This window comes from Lichenostomus cassidix, chromosome 4 (assembly GCF_008360975.1).
Source record: "Lichenostomus cassidix isolate B80296 chromosome 4, HeHo_3.0, whole genome shotgun sequence".
NCBI classification, from domain to species: Eukaryota; Metazoa; Chordata; class Aves; order Passeriformes; family Meliphagidae; genus Lichenostomus; species Lichenostomus cassidix.
The window spans coordinates 311,379-335,408 of record NC_139484.1 but is presented as its reverse complement, the minus strand read 5'-3'; the positions used below and the strand labels follow the sequence as shown (position 1 = coordinate 335,408).

General features: G+C 41.5%; 1 protein-coding gene across 1 annotated transcript in view; it reads left to right on the top strand.

Annotated features, from left to right (window-relative positions):
- The first annotated feature begins 3,228 nt into the window (after positions 1-3,228).
- The window catches only part of RNF150 (ring finger protein 150), a 126,391-nt gene continuing 105,589 nt past the window's right edge, over positions 3,229-24,030 (top strand). The window contains exon 1 of the mRNA XM_085057484.1: positions 3,229-3,916. Coding sequence (XP_084913610.1) covers positions 3,451-3,916 — 466 coding nt within the window. The 5' untranslated portion in view covers positions 3,229-3,450. The remainder of the gene's footprint in view (positions 3,917-24,030) is intronic.

Below are 24,030 nucleotides of genomic sequence, written 5' to 3'. Positions count from 1 at the left end.
GTAGGGTTGGGTGGTGGCAAGTGTCTTGCTGGCCTGAGAAGAAACATTTACAGCTGTTCTTGAAAGCATGGTGTTCTTGTGCCAGGACCAGAACAGAACTCTGGGGAACCTCAGGTATTCCTGTGAACAGAAGCAACCTGGGAAGAACCACCATCAACTATGACACCACACTGGGTGATTTTAAGTCAAAGCATTGACCTGGTTAATTGCAGTTCAGCTTTCAGCAACAAAAAATAATCAAATCTGTTTTCTTTATTCAGGAGTATTTTCAAGGTGAGAAGTGACCACTACATTATACATGAATTGTGAAGAATTTCAAATCTTGCACTTGAAGCATGCTTTCAATCGATGCTTGTTTCTTTAATCTGAATATAAGAGCAGATTGTCTTTCACTTCCCAGGACAGTCATGCTTCTGAATTTTCTCCAGTAGACAAGCACTGTTTAATCACCTACTTTTGCTCTGAGCTGCACTGTCTAGTTTAAACTTTGGTTCCTGTTATGTTTTATCCACTAGCCTAAAGAGCCTATTAGTACCTGCTGTTATATCCCTGCCATGGTACTTACACAGCATAATCACATCACCTCTTTTCTTGAAAAGCTGGATAGATTGGGCACCTGAAATCTCTCCCTAGAGCAGAATTACTTCAAATTATTTTTAGGGTTCCGTTCTTAACCTTCTCAAGCATTTCAATATCTTTTTTGAAAATGCAGATACCAAAACTGGACAGCTTCCAATATTTGTCTCACTGGTGTTTCATGCAGAGCAAAAATCTACTATTTCGTTCTTGTTGCTCCTCTGAAACATCCAAGGATAGCTGTATCCTCTTTAGGCTCCCTTTCCCTAGGAATACAGGACAGTTCTTTCCTACTCTGACCCCCAAATCGTCCCCTGTGTGCAGAGTAAACCCCACACTCCCTAGAACTTCATCACAGTGGCTGGCACTTTATCACCTGAAAATTTGTTTTTACATTAAGTTCTACTAAAGCACTTTCTGTTTCAACTAAGTTCATCTTATCTGGTCTGTAATAGGTTACAGTGTAAAGAGAATGTCATGTATCATTGAATAGCACGCTTTTCAAAAATCTGTTATGGATGTGGCTGTGTAACTTTACCAACCACACCGATAGCTTCCTCACAAAAACATGAATCATGTTTGCTTGGCAGGCCACTTCCCATAAAAACAAACTTTGTCCATATATTGGATTTTTTTCTTTCTTGTTGTTCTTGGGGTTGGTTAATGTCAGCCTAATCAGCCTGTAACTAACTGGTCACCATAATTAGTTTTTCTGGATCTTATCAGGAAATGGAACACTAAATCTTTCAAGATTTTCCTGTTATGCCAAGATGTACCTGAAGTAGTGTCAGAAAGATGGTTATTCTCTGAGTCCTCCTGACCATTCTTTTGGTATTGTGTTGGTATATGTGTGCCATTTTTCTGGGTCTGCTGTTTTTCATATGTTCTTAGGAGATGCTTCTTGATATCTCTTTCAAGTCCATAATCTAGCAAACATGTTCTTCCTTTCCAAATACAATCCAAAAGTATTCATTAATAATATATACTTTTTTTAGCCTTCTCTTCTAATAATATTTCTTAAGCTTCTAAATATACAAACAATTTATTGCCCATAGCCCTTCCAAGCATAGATTTTCCCCTTATGGCTTTTGCTGCCCTGATGAAATCTTGGCACTTTCTAATTAATGTTGATTGCCATCTACTTTTGCCTTTCAATGTTAGTTCTACACGGTAATTTTTTCTTCTCATTTGCTGACTTTGCTTTTTCAAGAATGGGCTTTTAAGGAATGTTTTCCTCTTGCTTGATGGTAGACTTTTTGGTAAATCACCATATTTCCTGTAAACATCTCTATTTTATTCCCCTATTCACATTTTTCTCCCAAATGCACTTTTTTTTCAGCTTTGGGGAACTAACTTTTTTGAAGCAGTATGTGTGTGGGTAAAACATGGTCAAAATTTGTTTGCTTGGATCATGGGCAGCTATGAGCATAAACTGGAAAAAGGCAGATATTGACACAAGATACTCAGGCACACATTGAATGAAAGTGAATGGTATTTCCAGCAGCAGGTTTTAATAACAGGGGCTAAACCAGCCACTACCTATTAATCTTGGGAGACATTCTTTTGTTACTGAACACAGTGATGGAGAAGTGGAATTTTGGCCATCATGTGCACCAGAATAGAAACACATAGAGTCCAGCTGTGTTTTGATCCTTTTGAAAGGCATCAGAGTCATGGCCAAAATTCTTCTGGGGTGTTTCATACACTAAAAATCCCCAAGTCTGGGCTTTCACCATGCCAAAATTAAACACATAGTTTAACTGTCTCCAGAGAGCAGCTCCATCATTCTCTGAGGCTTTGGGGTTCTCTGTGCTCCTGTGAGTCACACCTGATTTTGGAAAGCGCGACTGTCCTTCCGATTCCGAAAAGTACAGCCGGAAATGTATCCAGTGTATTTAAACACCTCTGTACAAGCGACCACCGCTCCGAGCTGCGCGCCACCGTTACACTGTAACACTAACACTTGCAAATTTCTTATCGTCTCCTGCAGCAGTGAGGAAAAGTGGGAAAACCAGAGCAAAACTGAAGCTGAAGCGGGAGCTCGGAGGTGCCGGCTGCGCTCCCGGGATCGCGGGATTCAGGGATCTCGACACGGGAGGCCCGGGCACCGGCCCGCGCTGCCGCCCCGCTGCCGCTAGGTGGCGCCGCCGCGCCGCTGCCCCCCCTCTGCCGGGAGCACCCTCTGCCCGGACCCACTCCGCCCGGGAGCCTGTCCGGCCGGGAGCCCACTCTGCCGGGAGCCCACTCTGCCGGGAGCCCACTCTGCCGGGAGCCCCTCGGCCCAGGAGTCCCCTCCGCAGGACCAGGCAGCGTAGCCCCTCCGCCGGCAGCCACTCCACCGGGAGTGCCCTCCGCTAAGGGCCCCTCTGCCGGGAACCCCCTCCGCCGGCAGCCCCTCCGCGGGGCCGGGAAGCGCCAGCCCTTCACCGGGAACCCCTCCGCCGGCAGCCCCTCCTCGGGGCCGGGCCGGGGCCGAGCCCGCGTTGGGAACCGCGCCGCCGTGCGCGCGTCTGGAGCTCCCCCCGCGCCGCGTAACCTCCTCCGCGCCTTCTCCGGCTGCTCTGCCAGCAGCGGGGGAGGCAGCGGTGCGGGCAGGGCGAGAGAGGGGAGGAAGGGGCAGGAGGGAGGAGGGAGAGGGGAGGGCGGAGACGGGGCCAGCCCGAGGAAATCAAACAGCCCCGACATGAATTAGGCAGCAGCCGCAGAGGGGAGAGAGGGCTCCCTCCCCCGCTCGCGCTCTCTCTCTCTCTCTCGGTCGCTGGTCCCCGCACAGCGCCGGCGAGAGCAGCGCCGCCCCGCTCGGAGCGGCGGCTCGGGGCGCGCACGCACACACGGACCGGCGGCGGCCGGGCGGGACGGCGGGGGGGCCGGCAGATGAAGATGGCAATGTCTGTGATCCAAGCGTGCCGCAGCCTGGCGCTCTCAACATGGCTGCTGTCCTTTTGTTTCGTGCATCTGCTGTGCCTGGACTTCACTGTGGCCGAGAAGGAGGAGTGGTACACGGCCTTCGTCAACATCACCTACGCCGACCCGGCGGCCGGCAGCGCCGAGCTCCGCAGCGAGAAGAGCGAGTGCGGGCGCTACGGCGAGCAGTCGCCCAAGCAGGACGCCCGCGGGCAGGTGGCCCTCTCCGCCTCGCCCGCCGACCGCTTCGCCTGCGACCCCGGCACTCGCTTCAACGCCCCGGCGCCGGGCAAGAGCTGGGTGGCCCTGATCCCGCGGGGAAACTGCACCTACAAGGACAAGATCCGCCACGCCGCCGCCCAGAACGCCTCCGCCGTCGTCATCTACAACGTGGGTTCCAGCAACGCCAACGAGACCATCACCATGCCTCACGCAGGTGAGTCCCGCCACCCCCAGGACTGTGCTGTGGGGGCAGATGGATGGACCCCGTTTTCCAGCCCGCTCTGCAGTCCCGCATCCTTGGGGTTGGGAGCTCTTGCGGGAAGGTGTCCTCGCACCTCCTGACAGGGAGCAGGATGGGCTGTGGGTGTCTGTGGGTGGTGGGATGCCCGTCGTGGGGGCCATGGAGCACCTCTCCATGCTGCCATGGCAAAGGATGGATGTGTTGCTGGCACATCCATAGCAACGCACACCAGTGCTCCAAGGGTGAAAAGTTTGGGAGATGTCAAGTTTGGTTCTAGTCAGAGGAATGGATGGGACGCTGAGCCCACTGTGGGGCACTGTATTTTGGTGTGTCCTGAGAGTCCTCTGGCAGGTGCCGTGTGGGATCGAGTGTGATTGAGAGCTTCGGAAGGGGAGAAGTTGTAGTGTTGTGCTGCAGGCTTATCCGGAGATGGAATAAAGTGGGTGTCCATAGTTTTGGCTGCGATCGTGTAAAAGCTGTGAGATCGAGCAGGAATGTCGAGTATCTGATTTGGTGAGAGCAGGAGATATGTCGTCCAGGACTGGGATGGGGGGAGTGTTTCACTCTCCCAGGTGAATGTTCTGGTGGAGTTTGTGCTTGCACTGTCAGCACATGGGTGGTCGGGTCCCTACATGTACTTGTCAACTAGAACCTGGTCAAAATCCAGTCATTCAAAACAACCTAAACCTTGGTTTATGCCCACAAAAAACCCCTTACCATTTTTGTACCAGTGCTTGATCTGCAGTAATGTTGTCATAAAAACAGTTCACCAGATTTATATTTAGGGACAGTGTTTTCTGCCAGGGTTCACTTGTCTTTTATACCAGCTGCCTATGCCATGGAGACAAAATGCCACCTATTGTGAAATCTCGGTTTGGTTTCCATCCAGTAACTAATCATGCCCGGCTGTTTCATGCCAGTTGAATCTTTAGTAGAGTTGGGGTAAATTGAAACATAGAAATGCTGCAAAACAGGATGTTATTCTAATGACATGTTAAATTTCCACAGTAAACTAGCTAGCTTGGATGTGCTGAGAAGCAATTTATTGCCTAACTATAGTGCTATAATACTGCTGATGCAAAAGCAGCACATTTGGAACCTCTTGTGTCCTGCCTCTTTCAGAGATTAACCATTTGTATTGGGCAAATAAGTTTTGCATTGGTAAGGTTGGTGGAAGATGGGGGATTTTTAGCATTTTCCTTTGGTTTTGTGAGACAAACAACTCATAACCTCTTGAGCTTCTTAAAACTGTGGTTCATAACCCGCCCATGGTTTAGCAGCTGTTCAGATTATACTTCTTGCTACTTTAAGTATCACAGATTATATACTAAGCAGTATAAAGCAGTAGGAGTTTGGCATACTTAGGCACCCTCAAAGTAAAGCTCAGGCTGTTTTAAAACCTAAAATGCAGCCTAGCTGGTTCTTCTCTACTGAGTTTTTCTAAAACTGCCAACATGTTGTATCAATTAATGGTTTGCATGTTTTTGAAGTATGCAGTAAGCTGTTTTCCCACACAAATGGTGTTTTATTAAGAAATGGTGGGAGTAAAAAATGTGTTTAACCTTTTAAAATGCTAGAGCTTTGGTTTGTTTTAAAGTCTAAGATGAAGTAAGGTGGGAAACTTTCTTACTGAAAGTAGCCTCAGATTAAGAAAATATGAACATAGTATCAATTGTCCTGGGGGCAGTTTCTTTTATATCATAGGACTCCATAGGATTTGTTCTGAGGATCCTTCCTGAGCACTGAATTGATACCCAGCAGTGGGTTTGTACAGCACCAGAGGCTGAAATGGAAGGAAACTTTTAGAAATTCATCTGGACCTGTTGAACATGATCAGTTAGGCCGAAGGACTTTGCTGATTGACTGGATGAGGTTGTCTTCATTCTAAGGGTTTTTGTTCAGCAAAGTTGAATAATGGTTATTTGGCTTACCTTAGAGAAAACCTGTCCTCTGCACACAGTCAAAACTGAGGAGTTTTAGAGCACAAGTCTGCTGAAACAGAAGGAAAAATAATTATTCTTAGATATTTAGCAAACCAGTAGGGATTCAATACTTTACTCTCCCTCTGGTACCACTGTTACTCTGGGACAAAATGAATGTTTGGGCTGTGTAAAATCATGGCTGCAAGTTTCTGACTTGCAGCCTTTGACGTTTGCTTGTTCCCAGTCTAAATGACAGCACAAGATTCAAGGGAAAGATTCATTTTCAAGGGAAAAATGAATCAGTTTCTTGGTTTCTGAGTTCAGCAGCATTTGCAGTGCTCTGCCCACGCCAAATCCTGGAGTGGGAAGAAGAAAATTCCATCCTGGAAAATACTTGGAGGGTGAGAGGGGAGGGTGAAAAATGACCTAAAAAGCAATTTAAAAGTCAAAAGAAACATGATGTTACTACCCTTTTTATTTTATTATTTTCCTCCCACAGACTTTTTTGAGGTTACATAGAAGCTTAAACAAACTCTTCCTATGCAGAAAAGTGTATCCTGTTGCATAACAATGTGGCTCCTGCCCTTACTAAATAACCAATACTCCTAAGAGTAATACTACTCCTAAGAGAGGTTTTTTTCCTTATATACATTCTTCTCTTCTGCATGCTTTGCCTTCTTTCTCTTATTGTCATTTTACTTCTTTGTGCTGCTTTTTCTGCTCCTCCCACCCTCACTCTTGTTTGTTCCTCCCTACCCCTGTGCTTCATTCCGTGCCTTAACCACGTTAGTGTACCATTTCCTAGTGCTTTGCCATTGCCACTTTCTTCCCAAGGCTTTCTCCTGCCAAAGAACTTACCTCATGGCTCTATGTTTAATTATATTTCCTGTTTTCTGCTACAGTGCATGCCAATGACCCTTTGCTCATGTGATTTTAAAATCTATAGGCAACTGTAGCAAGGAACTGTGTGTGAAGTTGAAGGAGGGCTCATAGACCTCCCTCGCACCACTCCCAAATCAAAACCAGGGTAGTATTATATCAAAGCTTGTTGTGGAAATCTTAAAAATTACTCTCTGGGATTTATTTATAGAGCATCATACAGCACTGGTAAAGTGTGCAATTTGAACCAGCCTTTGCTTTCGGGGAGATTGTACTGAGGTCACTGCTTGCACACCCAGAAGGGTGAGGTGGAGTTGTGGCATCTGCATTCACAGGGAATGTGGAGCTCTGGGCTTCTCCTGCCAGGATGTGCTTAGCTTGTACATCATCTGTTACAGCCTGTGTAAACTAGCATCTTTATTTTTATTGGTTTGAAGGATGGCATAGGCGCTGTGAATATGACTTTGTTTGCTTTTTGACTAAGTAGACTCCTACCAGAGAAGGAACAGAAGCATCTAGAATTTCTTTTTCAGGTGCTTTGCATTTCTCCTAGACCAACTTTCCTAGCAGAAAAGTTCTCTAATAATATAGAGGATGTTCTTTTTTCTTTAGAAGAATAATCAATGGTGTTAGCTAGGGTTTCACATTGAAGTTTTTTCTTATTCAGACCAAATTAGCTATTATCTAGGTTTGAAAAGGCTCTAGACACTGCATCTACATTTAGTAGCTTAGTATTAATTTGAAGTAGTCTTACTACCTGTTGTAGCACATGTCCTAACATTTCCTCTGAGCTCTGAATGGAGACAGTAAGAGAGCCTTCCAGAAGGTGATTCAAGATGAGAACTTCCTTCTCTCCAGTTCATATTTGAGGGAGCCTACACTGACCATTTCTAACTTGGGAACCTCTCAGGTGTTTAGGGCAAGGGAGGAATGTTAATTGCGACTGTGTCCAATTCATATGTGGGTAAAAGTCAAATCTATAATATTCTACACAGTTTGTAACGTTAAGTTGGAATTGTGAGGTGCATCAGATTATCTCACAGAACAGACATGGTTAATATGCGAAGTAAATTGCATCCTACATATTTTGCACCAGGAACATATGTGAGTATTGCATTCTCCATATTCTGCTTTTCCAGTGGATACATTTTAAGTCATGTGCCTCACCTATGACAGCCCCTTTGCAATGAAAGGCAGATGCCTTGGGTTTTGTAATGGCTCACACAGCAGCAAGTAGCAGCTGTATCTTTGACATGAATCTCGTAAGTGGTCTGAGATGACTCTGACTTCTCCCCTCCCTCTCTGGCCTCAAGTGCAGTGTGTGTGTGCCAGACTGCATGAGGAGTGCATGGCCATCCCACTGCAAATTCAGATGTGTCCCTCCGCACGTCCTGCAAATGGGGCCAGCCTTGATCTGGGAGCATTCAGCTCAATAACAGTTTCTTCCCTTGTACTCCATGTTTTGTTCCGTGATCAATGACTACTCTTACCTTTTACTTGTTTTAACATGTGTTGGTAGTAGTTTGGGCTTTGGGCTGCCCTGTAGATTTGTACTGGTGTGCAAATTAAGTACTGAAGTTGAAGAGTTCTCTCTTTACAGACTTAATTCAGTACTGTAGCTGTGTTTGTTTCCTTACTAAAACAATCATTTTCCTAAACTTTTGTGGAATTCTAATGAGGAAAATGTGCCGAGAGCTTTCACACTGAATTTACATATGGATACGTGTGAATTAATTGAGGGCTGGAGGTTTCAGCCTTCCAGAGCCTGCCATAATTTTTTTCTGTTCCAAGCACCCAAGATTGATTCCTAATGGAAACTCACTCAGTGGAGGAGGGGGATGGAGATTAGTGCATCTCTGAGCTCTGTCCACTGAGGTATTGCTGCGATGTGCTGCCATCCTTAGGAACTCGGAGGAGCTTCTGGATCCATCATGTAGGCCTGGCTTTCTGCAGTTTTTGAAAATCTATTTCTCTGTGTTTATCAAAATCCAGGATTTATAGCTGACAGGCTGTCCTACTGCATTCCTTGGTGAGCCACACTTCTGCCTGCTAGTTCTGCTTTGGTGAGGTTCTAGACTGCTCTATTGCCCATGTGTTCAGCTATGCCAGGTGGAGGGATACTCAGTGCCATCAGGTAACTAGTTTAGCTTAAACTGAATTAAAAGAAAGGAATTTGACCTTCAAGGACTAGAGCAACAAAATACCATTAGTCTCTGGTACTACTTGGACCAGCCACTTCAGCTAGGGCACTGAGTTTTGTCACTAGATTAGAGCTTTTTGCCTTGTTGAGTCTTGCATCACTCAGCCTCATGGCTGGGTCACATATCTCCTTCAGAGCCCACTGCAGACCGTGGGAAGAAAGATAGTGGAAGAACACTGAGTCTATTGAGCTTTGGATCAAATCATAAGGTGCATCTTTCCCTACAAAGTGGTGAAGTATTGATTCATTGAAGATTTCATTGATCCTCCAAGCTTATTGATTGCAAAAGCAGTTAGACTTCTGCTTTGGTTGTCTGCAACATTTGTAGACAGTGACGTTCATACAAGTGCTCTCTTCAGACCTCTGCAGTAGGAAGTGACACAGCAAGAAGAAAATCTTCCTCAGGAACAAAACTGTATCCACATCCACACTAATTGGTGATCTGAAGCACCTCCTTTTGGTATATAGTCCTTAGGAGAATGGCTTGCTTTTGATTTGTCCTAGTCCCATTGGTATTTTGTCTTTAAAATGGTTTATGTTAGCTTGGGCTGTTAAAGTATTGTGGCAGTCTGTGGCTTAGTGTAACTCACTAATTGATGCAGATATATTTCTGTGCTGCCTCCCTTCACCCCACATCACAGAGGACAGGAACATTTTCCACAAAAAGGAGGAGAAAATGAACTAGTTCAGTTCAGTGTTGGCACTCTTAAGAGTATTTTCCTGATAAGAGGACACTTACTACTTTTCTCATGTAAGCAAAGGCCTAAAAGAACCCATTATTATGCCACACTTTTTTGATGGAGCTCATGGTGTTTTGTCATGTGAGATGACTTGAGTTTCAAGTGACGTCTGCCTCCTTCCACCACAAGCCAGGCTGAGGAAGAGTTAGGTCTTTATGAAGGCATAGCCCAACAACTTCTCCACTTCCCAATAATTTCTGCATAGCTAACCTGCACAGTAACAGCATTCACTTCAAGACAAGCCCCACTTCTGCCCTTTCAGCTACATTTGAGTACCAGTCACTTGATGGCTCCTTTGGTGCAGAAGGGAGTGAACAATACAATCATTGACTCATAGAAATCAGATATGGAAAAGATTGAGTAGTCCATGTAATCTGCCACCTTACTAATGCAGGGTTGCTTCCTACAGTGTTACCATCCACCACCATCACAGCGCTTTTTGCTTAGCATCTTGCAAAGGTAAGAATTTCAGGGTGCTTCAGAAACAAATGCAGTCTGTGTACGGAGAATGGTGCTGAGGCAAGAGATATAAAGTGTAGGAAGATGTTAATTAGTAATACTGTATCTTGCAGTAATATTAAATTCTCATAACTTCCACAAAGGCACAGCTGCTGCAGGATAAGGTTTAAAGTCAACTAAATCCATTGTACCACACAGTCTAGGAGAGATATATCGCAATTGTAAGAAAGAGGTGGCAAAATATTTTGCAACTTCTTGTGTCCAAACAGGCTTTACTGTGCTGTGTCTTAATTCTGCACTGGGTTGTGATCTAGGACTTTGTTAATGACCAGCTCTCTCCTCATTTCACTCCATAGTGTTTTGGTTTCTCTGGAAAAGAAATCTGGGTGGTTCAGCCTCAACCCAGGCACTGCACACTTTGACCAGGTCCTGAATGTGGATAAGCAGGGGTCAAGGACCCCTCAGAGTATCCTGCTTTTCATGAGTCCATGTGGATGTAGCATCTCAGAATGTAATTCTCTTGAGAACTACAATTTCTGTTACTTGAAGGAGAAAACCCAAACCACTTAGGTGAAACCTCAACTTTTAAAATTCACCGTATTAAATCTGCCAGCTTTATATCTACTATCTGATGCACTGGCCACATTAGTGTAATAAGAAGTAATTCTTCAGCTAGGTTAGGCTGAAATACTGAGTTAGATGCTTACCATCCTGCTGGAAACAATGGGTTTTAGTTCAAAAACAGATGGGGTGAAACACCTCTTCTTTCACCAATTCTAATAGATGGGTTGTCAATATTGTTTGCTTATGAAACAGCAATACTATGCAGCTGTGTTTTACAGGAGAGGCCTAACAAGGCCATTCTTTACTTTCTGTCTCGTCTTCAATAAATTATCTGAAATAAACCTTAGAAAACTGAACTGAGGAGAAATGAAGGAAACGATGAAAAAATTAAACTGTTTTATTCCTATCCCACACTGAAATATGGAAAGCTAGTGTATTTTATTCTGTGCTACTTAAAGATATAATAGCTTTTTAGAATAATGGTTGGTTTCTTTTCCCTACCAAGAGTTACTTATAAATAATGTCAAAAAAGTGAGGTGCCTGTTCATTTGCTGCTGATGGTATAATTATAGGGATATTCAATTATACTACTAGACCTAAGGGAGTGTCAGAATTTTGGTCTCAAATGTGATGTGTTTAACTGTGTTTATGTACATGATAGTCCCTGCTGTGAATTGGAAAGGTAACCTGTTTATTTTCAGTTTGAGACAAAATTAGAAGGCAAAATAAATGTTTATCTTTTTACTTCCCAAATCCTAGAAACAAAAATTACAGCCATGTAACTCCATTGAGTCCTGGCTTGAATGTCTTGTATACTCCTTACGCATAGATAGAAGCTTTACATCTGCATAGGAATGTAGTTCCTCCAGGAATACATGGAATAGGGTGGGTTGGCAAGTGCTCCCTTGTGCTACACACTTAATGAGACGCAGCTTTTTAAAATTAATTTGTATTCCATAGTGTCATGAGCCTTTATCATGAGAGAGGACCTCAGCAGTGGAGTGCTCCATAGCAAAGCAGTTCTTTTTGTACGGTGTTCTGCCTAGACAGCCCCTTACTACTGACATACTTGTCTATGAACCATCATCATTTGTCACTGAAATTGGCTTAATGATATAGGATTTTATTCTTCCTTGTAATTTGTTCCGTATCTTGGGCTTCCTCCCTTCTTATATGCTCTTTGATTTACTTCTCACTGTTCAAGTCTCTCCATGCAAGCCATTGTAAGAATATCTACCAGGTAATACATATATTTTAAAGGGAATTATATATCACATTATTCTCTGGCTTCCAGCTTTGTAAATCACACATTGTTACATTGTGCTCCTCTATTTGTTGCTTCACCTTGCAATCCTTGCCAAAAAATTCTTTTTATTTAGCATGGTCACTGTTACGTTACATTGAATGTGCCAGACATTTCACAGCTGTGTTCAGAATGGACTCCGGAGCCTAGTGGGTAGTTTCATCTTTAGTTAACATATATGCCTAATCCTAAGATTGCTGCAAAATGGTGTCAGCATTAGTTGAATATGCGTTGTGGGTTGCCTGGGTTCAGACCCAGCGCAATAAGCTGTATGGTTTTATTGTTTTGGTTAAATTGATTTGTGGGGCACTTGAGAACTTTTGCACCTAATTGTTATTCTCATAGTAGCAGAGTATTTCCAGATCCTCAGGATAAAAGCTCTGGGTGTCTAACAGGTTTCACTATAAAGGATTTCTTCCATTTTCCAATTATGCAAGAGTTCTTTATCAGCATCTGATAAAGATCTCTCTGGTTTTACACCCTGTGATGCTAGCTAAAATGTTCTTATTCTTTTTCCTGTTCCATGTCAGTAGTTTCTGTTAGAAGACAGAAATTATTTCTGCTTTTCCTTTGCCCTTTTAAAAATCTCTGTTAGAGAATCTTACATTGTCGGCCATATTTCTAGTATATGTCTGTGTTTGTACTCAAAAATAAATCAGTCTTTAAAACAGGACAGTGTCATGCTGCAATCACACTCGTGATTGCTTCTTATACTTGCACAGAGTATGCTTTCCCCTCTTGTGCCTTTTTAAGCTTTTATTACATGCTCACTGTCTCCTGGTTTTACCTGCCACTATCATGTTCCTTGACAGAGGCAGCTTTTGCAAGATTGCGTAATCTTTGTGCCTGGTCTCTCATTGCTCTTTATGTGTCCATGTGTTTGAAATACCATCTGGTTGTCCATCAAATTCATACCTTCACTAAATACTTTATCAAAATTTCTCGTGCTGGAAAAGGAGGAGCTGTCTGAGTAAAATACAGTATGTCTTTTTATAGTGCTGTCTTTGATGTGTTTGCCTTGCCTTATCTTTTGTTCAGTCCTCTACCTTCTTTATTTTCTACCTATTTTTTTCTCTCTTTTGGTTTGGTTGTTCTTCTTTACTATCCATGCTTCCAGTAAATCTTTTCCTTGGATTTCTCACTCTCTTTTTTCCTTGCCTTCTTCACTTTCCATTTATGTGCTCTGCACCTGTTTTTCATCTCTTCTATTTTTTTTTCCCTTTCTGCCCACTCCTTACCAGGTTGACAAAAGGAGCCAAAGGCTATTTGCTTTGCATAAACGTTGACTGTAAGAGGAAGCAGAGCAGGATTATGCACTTTTGGTGGCTTTTCCTTTGCAGCTGACTCTGGGTTTAGAGAGCATCTGTTGTCTGCTGCTCAGGGTGAGCTCAGAGGAGAGGGACACCAGCAACTGGGAAGTCAACAGAAGAGTGACAGGCATAGCACACTCGCTGTGCATAGGAGGGGTTTGTGCTGAACACTCGTAAGTCTTTTTCATGAGTTCTTAGAAGACTAAATTATGGTGTACTCTCTTTCATGCTTTTTGTGGAAGAAGATTAGGTTTTCCCCCACTGGGTGCTAGAAAAACTGACAGGAAATTTTTTCATCAAAACTGTGTTTCTTAGGTAGTGAAATGGGTTTTCAACAGAAAAAAGCTTTTGGAAAGCTTTTGGTCTCCAGAAAAGATCTTACAGGTCTGGTTTGAAAAAAGTTTTACTTTAGTAAATATTTTATATTTCTGAATTTCAGTTTCAGAAGCAGTTTGGTTTCCCTTTTCCTTTTTTTGATGATATATTACATCAGCTTGTGCCAGCTTGAGACACTAGTTCCCTTCCAAATCACAGACCTGACTGCTTTCCATCTCACTTTTCTCCAGGAATCAATGCATGCATCTGATCACAAGTATTGTTTAAAGATACTGACCTCAGGTTTGCACTGCTGAATTTCTTTTCCCTGTGACTGTGTGACAGTAGCTTTCTGTCTTCCCACAGTGCAGACCCTAAGCTGTGTGGGGTCTTTGGCCCTTGCTGCATGTATTCACTAGCAGATTCCAGCACTGTCTGGATATACATGGAATGATACTCAGTGTGAGATACAGATTGGCCTCACAGACTGAGGCATAACAAGGATCAGGAGCTGGCAAGGGAACTGAGACAAATTCAGGCTTCTTGTAAGGTGCAATTTCCTAAATGGTTGCCTGTACGTTAATGTTATTTGCATGGAACTGGATAGCTCCTAAATGTCAAATTCTGGGAAAATTACCCCATTCTCCGGGAAAATGATGGAGGTATTTGTACAAGGAAGGTTACAGCAGGTGTTCACAGTAATTCTTTATGGTTTTAGGGTACTTCTCTAGAACTACTACCCGTTTCCACACGTGGAGGCTCAAAACTGCTCTAGCAGAAGCTCTGCACTATGGGTAGAGATAAACCCTGTGGAGTGAAGCATCAGCTTTTCACAACAGGATCTCTGCAAAGTCCTTAGCTGGGTGACAGTGATGAACCAATGTCAGGTTGATATTTCTTTGTGACTGTTGCTCATAGAGGAGGAAACGGCAAGAAAAGGCACTTGCAATAAAAACAGTCTGAGCCACTTCTCTTTTTTGTGTCTGAAGATAACTAACAAATGCTTGTAAGCCTCCACCAAACAACCGTGTGCTGAAGTTTGTCTTGCACCATGAGAGATGTGAAAGCTTTTTCCTTCTAAAACTTTTATTTAACCGTTGAACGCCAGCACAAGGGACTATCATGATGGAATTCAACCTAGACCAGCAAAGCTGTCACAGGTGAGGATGAAGTAGTTAAAAAAAGACAGTAGTACCATCATTCACTTTGCCAGAGAAACAGCTGAAATACATGAAAGTCATGTGGATGAACCTGGAGAGGTGAATTCATGTTGATGAGAAAATAAAAGCCATCAAACTAGTCAGTGACCCCTGTGGTCATGTGGGAGACATTTTTCCTCTCAGAGACTCTTGAAATGTCTTTGATTAATCCAAATGTCTTAAACCTCATTTCAGTTCTGCACTGACTCCCATGTCTCACTGGCACCCACTGTCATGATTTTTGACATTTTGTTGTTTGCTGCCTCTCTGCTTTGTCCCAGTCCTTCCTTGCTGGCTTTCCAAGTGATGAGATCATTCCTTGAGATGACAGGGTTCTTGGTCAGCTCCAGTTTGTGCTTGTGTGTTTTTCTCTCATTGCTTTTAGCAGTTTTGCATGTTTGGGAATGAAGGATTACATTGCTCCCAGAGTGCTGCCCAGCTGGATCCACAGGTGAATTAGATAGGGAAAGCTACCAAACAGCTTAGCTGCTGGAAAAGCCATGTGTTCTGTCTAAGGCAGTTGGGATCCTGTAGTGCATAGTGATTCTCCAGGGAGCTCATCTGTCTTCTTCACTTCCCTGACCTACTGACCCCTGCTTAAGAAGCTACACAGGAAAATTTCTGTTTTCAGTGTTTGTGGGGTTTTGGTTTGGTTTTGTTTTTTATCTAGAGACATTCTCTTTTCTTTATCAAAGACCCAGAAAGTCTTTCTTCTCCCTTTTTTTTCCTATCCTGGTCTATTAACCAGAACTTACTGAGGTGCAAGTTATGAGAGTCCACAGATAATTTTTAAAAGATAAATATGACTGCATAACTATTTATTTCCAAAATTGTACTTTCTAATGATTATTAATTCAAAGAGTTCTTTGGTGCCAGAGAATTGATATTATCTTGTTTCTGAATATGCATGACATCACTTCTTTCTGCAATAATTAAGGGCTTCATTCCCATTAACTAATTTATGTAACCATCTTTCTCCTATTAGAATTATGAAAAATAAGAAACAGTGAATTTTTAATATAGAATATCTCCTGTTGAGTACCTTGTACCTTTGAAGTGTATAATCTGTTCTTAGTTCTTAACCAATGCTGTGTTGAATTAGCACACTGTTGTCTTTTCATTTTGTGGCCACAGACCAGGAATATTTTTTGCCAATGCAAAGATAACTCTTCAAATTCTATCGCAAAGCTGTTGTCTTTGGCTCTGCCTAGCCAAATCTGTTGTGGATTAGCCCACAAAACAGGAGCTATTGTACATATGTAAAGCAGTCGACTCCGTAGTAGTAATGACAGCAGGGAGGCAATTTTAACTGTGTCTCACCTGGACTAATACAGCAACTCCTAAAATCTCTTCCTTGCAAATGTGACCAATAGTTTAAAAACACTCTCACTCTACTAAGGTAGTGATTTGGCTGTCATAAAACTAAATAGTAGGTATTTCAAAATTCAGGTTAGACATTATTTATAATGTCTACAGTACATTAAACTAATTTGGAGAACACTTCATGTTCAGGAAAATGTTTGCATGAATGGTTATGCACATTTAGTTAAGCTCACATTTAGTTCTTGCTAAGAATGAACTAGAAGTTGAGTGCCTTGACAAAATGTCAGTGAAAGTGGTTTTGTGAGAAAATGTCATCTATGAAAGATGTAGAAGTGTCTGATGTAGCCCAGAGGCTTATTACTAAGAATGTTACTGTGGTCACCTTGGATGAAGCTTATGCCCTCCTGTAGCACTGTGAATGCTCAAGATCCTTACAATTAGTATTTTTATTTGTAATTGTAAAAATAAGATACATATACTTTATATATTTCATAAAACAGGTGCTTTATAAATACCCATTAAAAGAGATGATTTAATTATTTTTCCTTTCTCCACACAGTTTGGCTTCTGCTTTCTGGGTTATCTGACATGTCTGCATTACAATAAGAAGCAAAGTTGCTTCTCAACTTCCAGTGAGCAGTGTGTTCCTTCCATCTGTGGAAGAGCTGGCCACCCAAACCCTTTAAAACCCAGCTGCTATCTGTTCTCCACTGTGTTTTATTTGATGTCTGTGACCATTGCATGTACAGCTGTGAGAAATGTGCAGAGGAACAATCACAGCTGTTTAGTTATTTGCAGATGGCTTAAAGATGTGTAGCAACCAGTCATTTGTACTTGCTAGGTGAGGAGGAGTCAATGTAATTTAGAATAGCCACACAGCATTTCTTGCTAATCAGGGAGTTCCCTAATTTGTAATTATTAAAAATTAGGGAGTTCCCTAATTTGTAAACATATGTATATGTATTGCCAATCTGATACATAGCAGCTCCTTACCTTATGCCCATGCCAGTTTGGGAATAATTATTATGATGGTTTCAGTAGATAAAATTTTACATCCTCCCTTGTGGCCTTATCAGTCTGTCAGCTTCATTTTGTTTTGAGAAATTCAGGAGGGGTTTCCTTAAGGTTCCCAGTGGTACATATCAATTTTGGATAGAACTTTTAGCCATTTAGACAGTTTGGGTTATGCTGACATGATGGGAAACTGCAACCAAGGAGGAGAGAAGTGTAAAATTAACAGATGTTCCTCCTTTAGACTTTCCTAAAAAGCTAACTGCTATATTTAGTTAAAGGGATCTGCCTGGAAATAATGCAGTCATTACTTTAAATAACCTTTAAGTACATATGGGTGCCCCATGGCAACTGTTAACATCACAGAAAGACTTGCTAGACCAGGCAAATATTAATGTAGGATACACAAGTACTAATGAATACCTGAAGTGACGCAGTACTGTCTTGAGTGCTCTGCAAATCTGTATTTATCACCGCAAGCCTCAAAGATGTTCCATAATCCATGATATGAGTGGCCTGCAGTGGGAATGGAGGTGATTAGTATCTGTTTCTTAGCGCTGTGCTTTTAACAAGCTTGGGCCCTAGTTTACCTTCTCCTGTACCTCCTTGTTTAATAAAACAGAATTGGAATCCATCCATCAGTGAGCTACTACAAGTTTGATTAATTTGTAAATAAAACTGATGTTCATGCTGTTTTCCAACAGTTCTTTCCACTTGTTGGCAAGAGTTTCAGGATCTGAGAATGCATTAAGTCTTTACTCACCAAGTACACAACATTAAGCCAACTTGAAAAAAATAATTACAATTTCTTTGTGGTTTCCGTTGTTAATAATGAAATGTCTCTATCACTGAAATGGATAACATTCACAGCATATAAGCTCCCTCAAGCTCTAGCATTGAAGAGATTGTACCTCTTTTGGGAAAGGGTGCCACTCTGTGCAGACTTGGGAGCATGAAAACTAAAAGAATGTAGGAAGTTTAAAGTAGGTGGGTAAATTTTACATCCACTTTTCTAGCTACTTTGAAGAAGCACACAAATGACTTGTCTGGAAAAGTCACAGGAAGTTCACAGGAAAGAAAAACTTCTCCAGCAGCAGTATACTGATCTCAATAGTTCATACATGGAGTATTGGGATTAGACTGGGCTCTAAGCTGACTTTTCACAGGCCATACTTTGCTTATGTAGGCTGCATTCAGACCAGCTCATGTGCTCATTTCTGAACTTTCAGGTTAGTCACTGTTTAAGGGTCTCCCAAGTTCCCATTTAATTTAATTATATTTTTGCATGGTATAAAAGGAAATCCAGTAATTGTCCTGTAAATTCCAACTCCTGAATCTTTCCTTTAGAAAAAGTATTCTAAGTTTGCTAATTTCTAGAAATGCACTTACTTATGCCACTAATTTGTAACCTTAGTTCTGAAATCCTAACTATGCTGAAGTCAATGCCAAACCTTCCTAAGGATTTAATTGCCCGATAGTTAAATCAGGTAAATACCTGAAGTCATTATATCTGCTGCTGCCCTCATAGTATTTAATACTTTGTCAAGTACAGAAGAGCCACCATCAGACATAATACCAGGCTTTCAGCAGCATTGGCAATGAAGTATCAACAGTCAGCATTTCATATGGATTGTACACATCTGTTGGATCCAAACAATACAGGAGACACCACCATCATTAAGACCATTTTGTAATTGAATAAAATGACAGGCCAGCCTGTGAGTGCCTTGAACCTGTAAATATTAACTGGCATGAGTTCTCCAGCATATTTAACAAAGGGTCCACCTGGCCTCAAGTGAATGTATAAAGTATGTAGCCATTGTTGTATTTACGATATAGGTAGAAGTTCATTTTCTTACATTTTGAAATGCTTGAGAATAGTAGGGCATGCCTTATTTGTATTTCTGACAGTGGGCTTCAGAACAATTTTTTCTGAAATCTACTGACAGCTAAAATTTGGTTCCTGCAAGGCTTATGGCTTTTGTGTGAAGTGAAAGGAATTGGGTGGTGTGGTACTGTTGGAGCTGTGTTAGGAAGGGGCTGAGATGCTTGGCGTGCAAGATGCACATCCCTGCTAGCTCATCTGCAAAGGCAGGGAGAGAGGGTGCTGCCTGACAAAAGTCATAGTAGAGAAAAAATCTGAATCTTGAGCAGGTACTGGCTGGATGCGCTGCAAAAATACCTGTTCTAAATTTGGAGAGCAAAAGCAATATGGTTTTCACACCTTTCTTCACTAACTGGTATACTGAGAAGGAATGGCAATGATGACAGGCTCATCACGCGGGGAGCGCTTCCATGGTGGTTGTTAGGAGAATGCTCAAAATTAGCTTTCACAATCTCCAGTGAAGGAGTGGAATCTGCCTTCTATGCCGTCCATGAATATACCAAATAAATGTGGACAGTTGTCATAGAAATAGTTACAGAGACAAACTCTATCCAGATTAATCCTAGCAGAGGTCATTTCTAAACTGTTTCCTGTCTGACCAAGTTAAGATGGCATTTAATATGTGCTGAATTTGTTCCAGACAGAGGATTAGTTATTAGATCTTGAAATACATGGCTGGTTGATGATTTTTTTTCTTTTTTCTTTAAGTTTTGTAGAAATGTGATTCAGCTGAAGAGACCACAATGTAGGCAATACCACATGGTGATTTCAGTGCCTTTGTCCTGGCATGCATATTGTGTTTTGAGTGATGCCAATCTGTTTTGAGAGCTTGTGGGATTTTCAAAACCACTGCTATGTTAATCTCATTTGGGTTCTCTAACATGCTTCAGATCACTCTCTCTTTCAGAGTCTGATTACAAGATACTGAATGATGTTTTGTACTGCAAATGGGTTGTTTTCAGTTTTTCCTACACCTTCATTTTGGAAATCTGTGACTGTTTCACCTTTCTTCAGCATGCCTTATTTTGGTGAAATTCTCTGCTAATCAAGGTGGTTGCTAATGAGAGAATCTCTGTCTATCACTCAGTAGAGGCCCTGCTGTATCCTAAGGGCATCTTGCCTTTTGATCTCCTTGATCCAGCTTAATTGTAGGAGGCTAAATGCAGGTAGATGTATCAAATGCGCAGCAATGCTTAACAGAAATGTTACAATTACATAAAAGTAACAGAAATCAAAGGAGGGATTCAGGTAGGTGATTGAGCATGGAAACAACAGGGTAGCTGAAGTTCATTATTTCAGCTTGTAGTTCTGATCTGCTCATATATAGACACTGAGTCATCCAAGGAAGAAGAGTAAATGAGGAGAGAGAACATAAGCTGTCACACAAGAATTGAGGCAAATAGAAATACCTGCCTTTCATGTCCTCTCACATACAGGCTGAATTTGTCTCTGGTGCAATCCCAACACAGAAATATATGAGCAGCAGTAATATTACCAGCAGAGGAAAATTATCAATAGCTATGGCTAGCATTCCTCCCTGGGAGTCAGTGTGTACTTTGTTGTTGGGTTTTATTAGTTTGGTTTTGGTTTGGTTTGGTTTGGTTTGGTTTTGTTTTTTGTTTGGTTGGGTTTGTTGGTTTCGGCTTTTTTGGTTGGGTTGGTTTGGGTTTTTTTTTAAGGGGAGAAGAAACAGGTATCTGAAACTGCATGATACAACATCTAAGTTGCATATTCAGGGAATAACTAGAAGCTACCATTAAAGATTGGCTTAAAACAAACCTTGCTTTGGAATCAACTGCATCCTTTGACATCTTCAGCTCTGTCTTGTGTACTAAAACTTGCTAAATTTGGGGCAAGATTTAGTTTCTGAACATCTTAGATCTGAGATGTTTCATATAAAATTCTTGTTTCAAATAATTTAAAGATTTACGAAATTCACATTCAGACTCTGAACTTTTTGGCTCTGGTACATGTTCAGATAATGAGATTTCAGTAGGGAAATAAAGCATTTACCTTATCTACAAATAGATAGATCCAGCATGGAAAACTCTTATAATCAGTAGGTACTGTGAAAAGATCTGCATGGGTATTCATGTGAGCATTTAAAAGCAAGAATCTAATTAGCAATGTACTGTGGTATCAGCATTATGTTAAGTGCTTTTGTTTTCGTCATCCTCAAAGCATGCCTAAATCTCAGAGAGAAATGAGGAAAACCATATAATCAACCATATAAAATTAGTCATAACTGTACAAAATGTAGTGCACAAAACTGTACAAAAATGTACCCTTTGGTGAAGCCTGAAAATACTGAGAGGTAACTCTGACAAAAGCTTTGTTGTAGAAATATGAGCCTCTGCAACACATGCTGAAGAGATTGTTTCAGCAGAGCATCCTGAATTTATTTGCCTGAGAAGCATGTGCTAAGAGGAATTTATTTCTGACTGAAGAGGAATTTATTTCTAAATTTATTTCTGCATTGCCATGTTCCTGTTAAAATACAGAGGAAGGACTGCCTGCTTAAAGCAGATTTGGACTCATTTATGCAGATCACTGCCATGTAGGCATCTAAATACATTTATTTGGGGGTAGATAGCATGAATTCTATGCCTGTGGGTACAGATGTGTGTATGTCTGTGTGTCCTTATTTACATCGATGTATCTTAAAAGGTGGTAACTTCCTCTGGGGAGATCAGCTACAGCAGATAACCCACACCTGGTGTTGAATTCACAGAAGGACCAAGGATGTAGGGACCCCAGTTTTTTATTTGGCCAATGAATGATCTATGTAGACATAAACAGCCCTTTTTTGAGCCCAAAAGGCATGGTGATAGTACTTTTGCTGGTGGCTTTGGGGTTCATTTCAATTGCAGTTCTGCAGAGCATGGGAAAAAAAGAAAAAAACAGAGCTTTTAAAATGTCTAGAAAGTTCTAAAGAAGCCCTTTTTCTGTGCACTTTTCTGATTTGGGGGGGACTCAGGAGACAGGGAGGGAAAAAAATTATGTCTCAGCCAGCTCTAGTCCTTAACCTTTCAGGTATTATAATGTAAATAAAATATGTTGTCTTGAAATGTAAATAAAATGTTTGATACAGAAAACTCATAATGCAGTCTTGGAGCTTGTATATGCACAGGTGTAACAGAGTGGGGACAGGAATTTGTCTTCTACCCATTAGCATTTCAGAATACTAGAAGCAAGAGGTTCCATCTGGAGAAGAGTGTCTAAGTTTCTGAGTACAAAAATGAAATAAATGTTTTTCCCATATTGTTCCAAATGCTTGATTAGAAATGAGTCAGAGAGTGGTCTTTGTGTTCTTCTCTGTCTGGACATGTGTACTCCCTAGTAAGCTCAGATATGAAATTAAAAAAAAATTGTTAAAAGTGTTTAGATCCTTAGCTAAAAAGATAAGGTTCCTTGTTGGAAAACTAGAGATTGGTTTTACAGTTGTAGGCCCTCATGCTGAAAATATTCATGCAGGCAAGTACCATGGATGTAATGAACTTGCCTGATCTATTTATAGCTTTACTTAGTGTATGTTTTTACTCAGATGGCGCTCCTTAAATTTCACTGGGCTGTGTGTATGAGCAGCAGTTCACACTACAGGTCACTGTGCAGGACAAAAGTCCAGGTAGCAAACAATTATACTTAATTAAGTAGACATTCACAATTAATTAATACGATACTTATAACCTTTTTACTGTCATCTCTCTGCAAGAAGGATTTGTAACTGATAGAAGTTTCAAAATTGCCAGTAATTACTTTATTGGTTTGGTTTTGGATAATTTTCTTTACAAGGATAAATAAATAACATTCAGTTTTGAGAATGGAAAAACAAGCAAAAAGGGTGGAGTAGCCAAATCTTACAGTGTGCTAGGAGTGGATGCCGACCTTCCAGCCTCTTCTTCACTCTGTAGTAATAGATCATTCCCATCCCTACAGCACCTTGCTTCTCCAAGCTTCCTATTAGCTAGTTTTGGTTCCATATGTTTACTCTTTTCATATGCGTGAGCTCCCGTCAAGACTGGTTTGCATTTCTTTACTAACAAGACTGAAATTTTCCTCCATTCTCAACTGAAGTCCATTTGTATTCACTTCTTCCATAAGCAATTCTTGCAATTTCATTTTTAAAATGTTATAATTTTCATATATATAGTGAAATTCTGAGTTTTGTAAATCTCAGATGAAGGAAAACCTGTGAAGGGGGAATGTAATCCAGGCAATTACATTAAACATGCTCACATTAAACTATAGTTGGATGAAATATCTTTCCCCATGCCTCTCCCCTCCTACTGAAACAATAGATTTCATATAAAATACAATATTTGAATAATACACTTTTTCTAACATCCCCAGCCACTAAACAGCGTTTCATCTGCTGATATCCTGATACTTGTGCAATGTATCTGGCACACATGAACTCACCTAGGATGGCCAGTTTTAAGGCTTGCTGGGACAGAGAAGTCATGACTGGGTGTGAGGATTTCTGCAGCTTTCTTTGGGAGAGTTACAAATGAAAGCTCCCTATGTACAAGTTAAAGGTATGGGGGTTTTTTTGTTTGCTTTGGTGTTGTTTTGCTCTGCAGCAAGTGTCAGGAAGCTGGCTTCCCTTGTGCAGTTTGTTGCTTTAAAAGCATTTGAAAATACAAACGTAACAATTTAATTGGGCTCAATGATTGCAAAGTATTTTCTGAGACTTTTAACAGGTCCAATTACTAGACTGGGATCACATCAAAGGAACTGTAGGATTGTTAGCATTACAAATCTGCTTCCTGATCAGAACTACTCAGCACATTGAGTTTAAGGAGGCGAGATTAATATATTTCTGTAGCATGAATGAAAGCACCTCAGGTTCTAAAACAGTCTCTTGTGCACTGAATAAAACTTACCTCTGTAAGGAACCAGGTGTGCTGAGCTGCTGATTGTCAGTTTTAAGCTAATGGTTCTAACTTTGGAGACTCTACAGAGAAGCAGTAAATATGA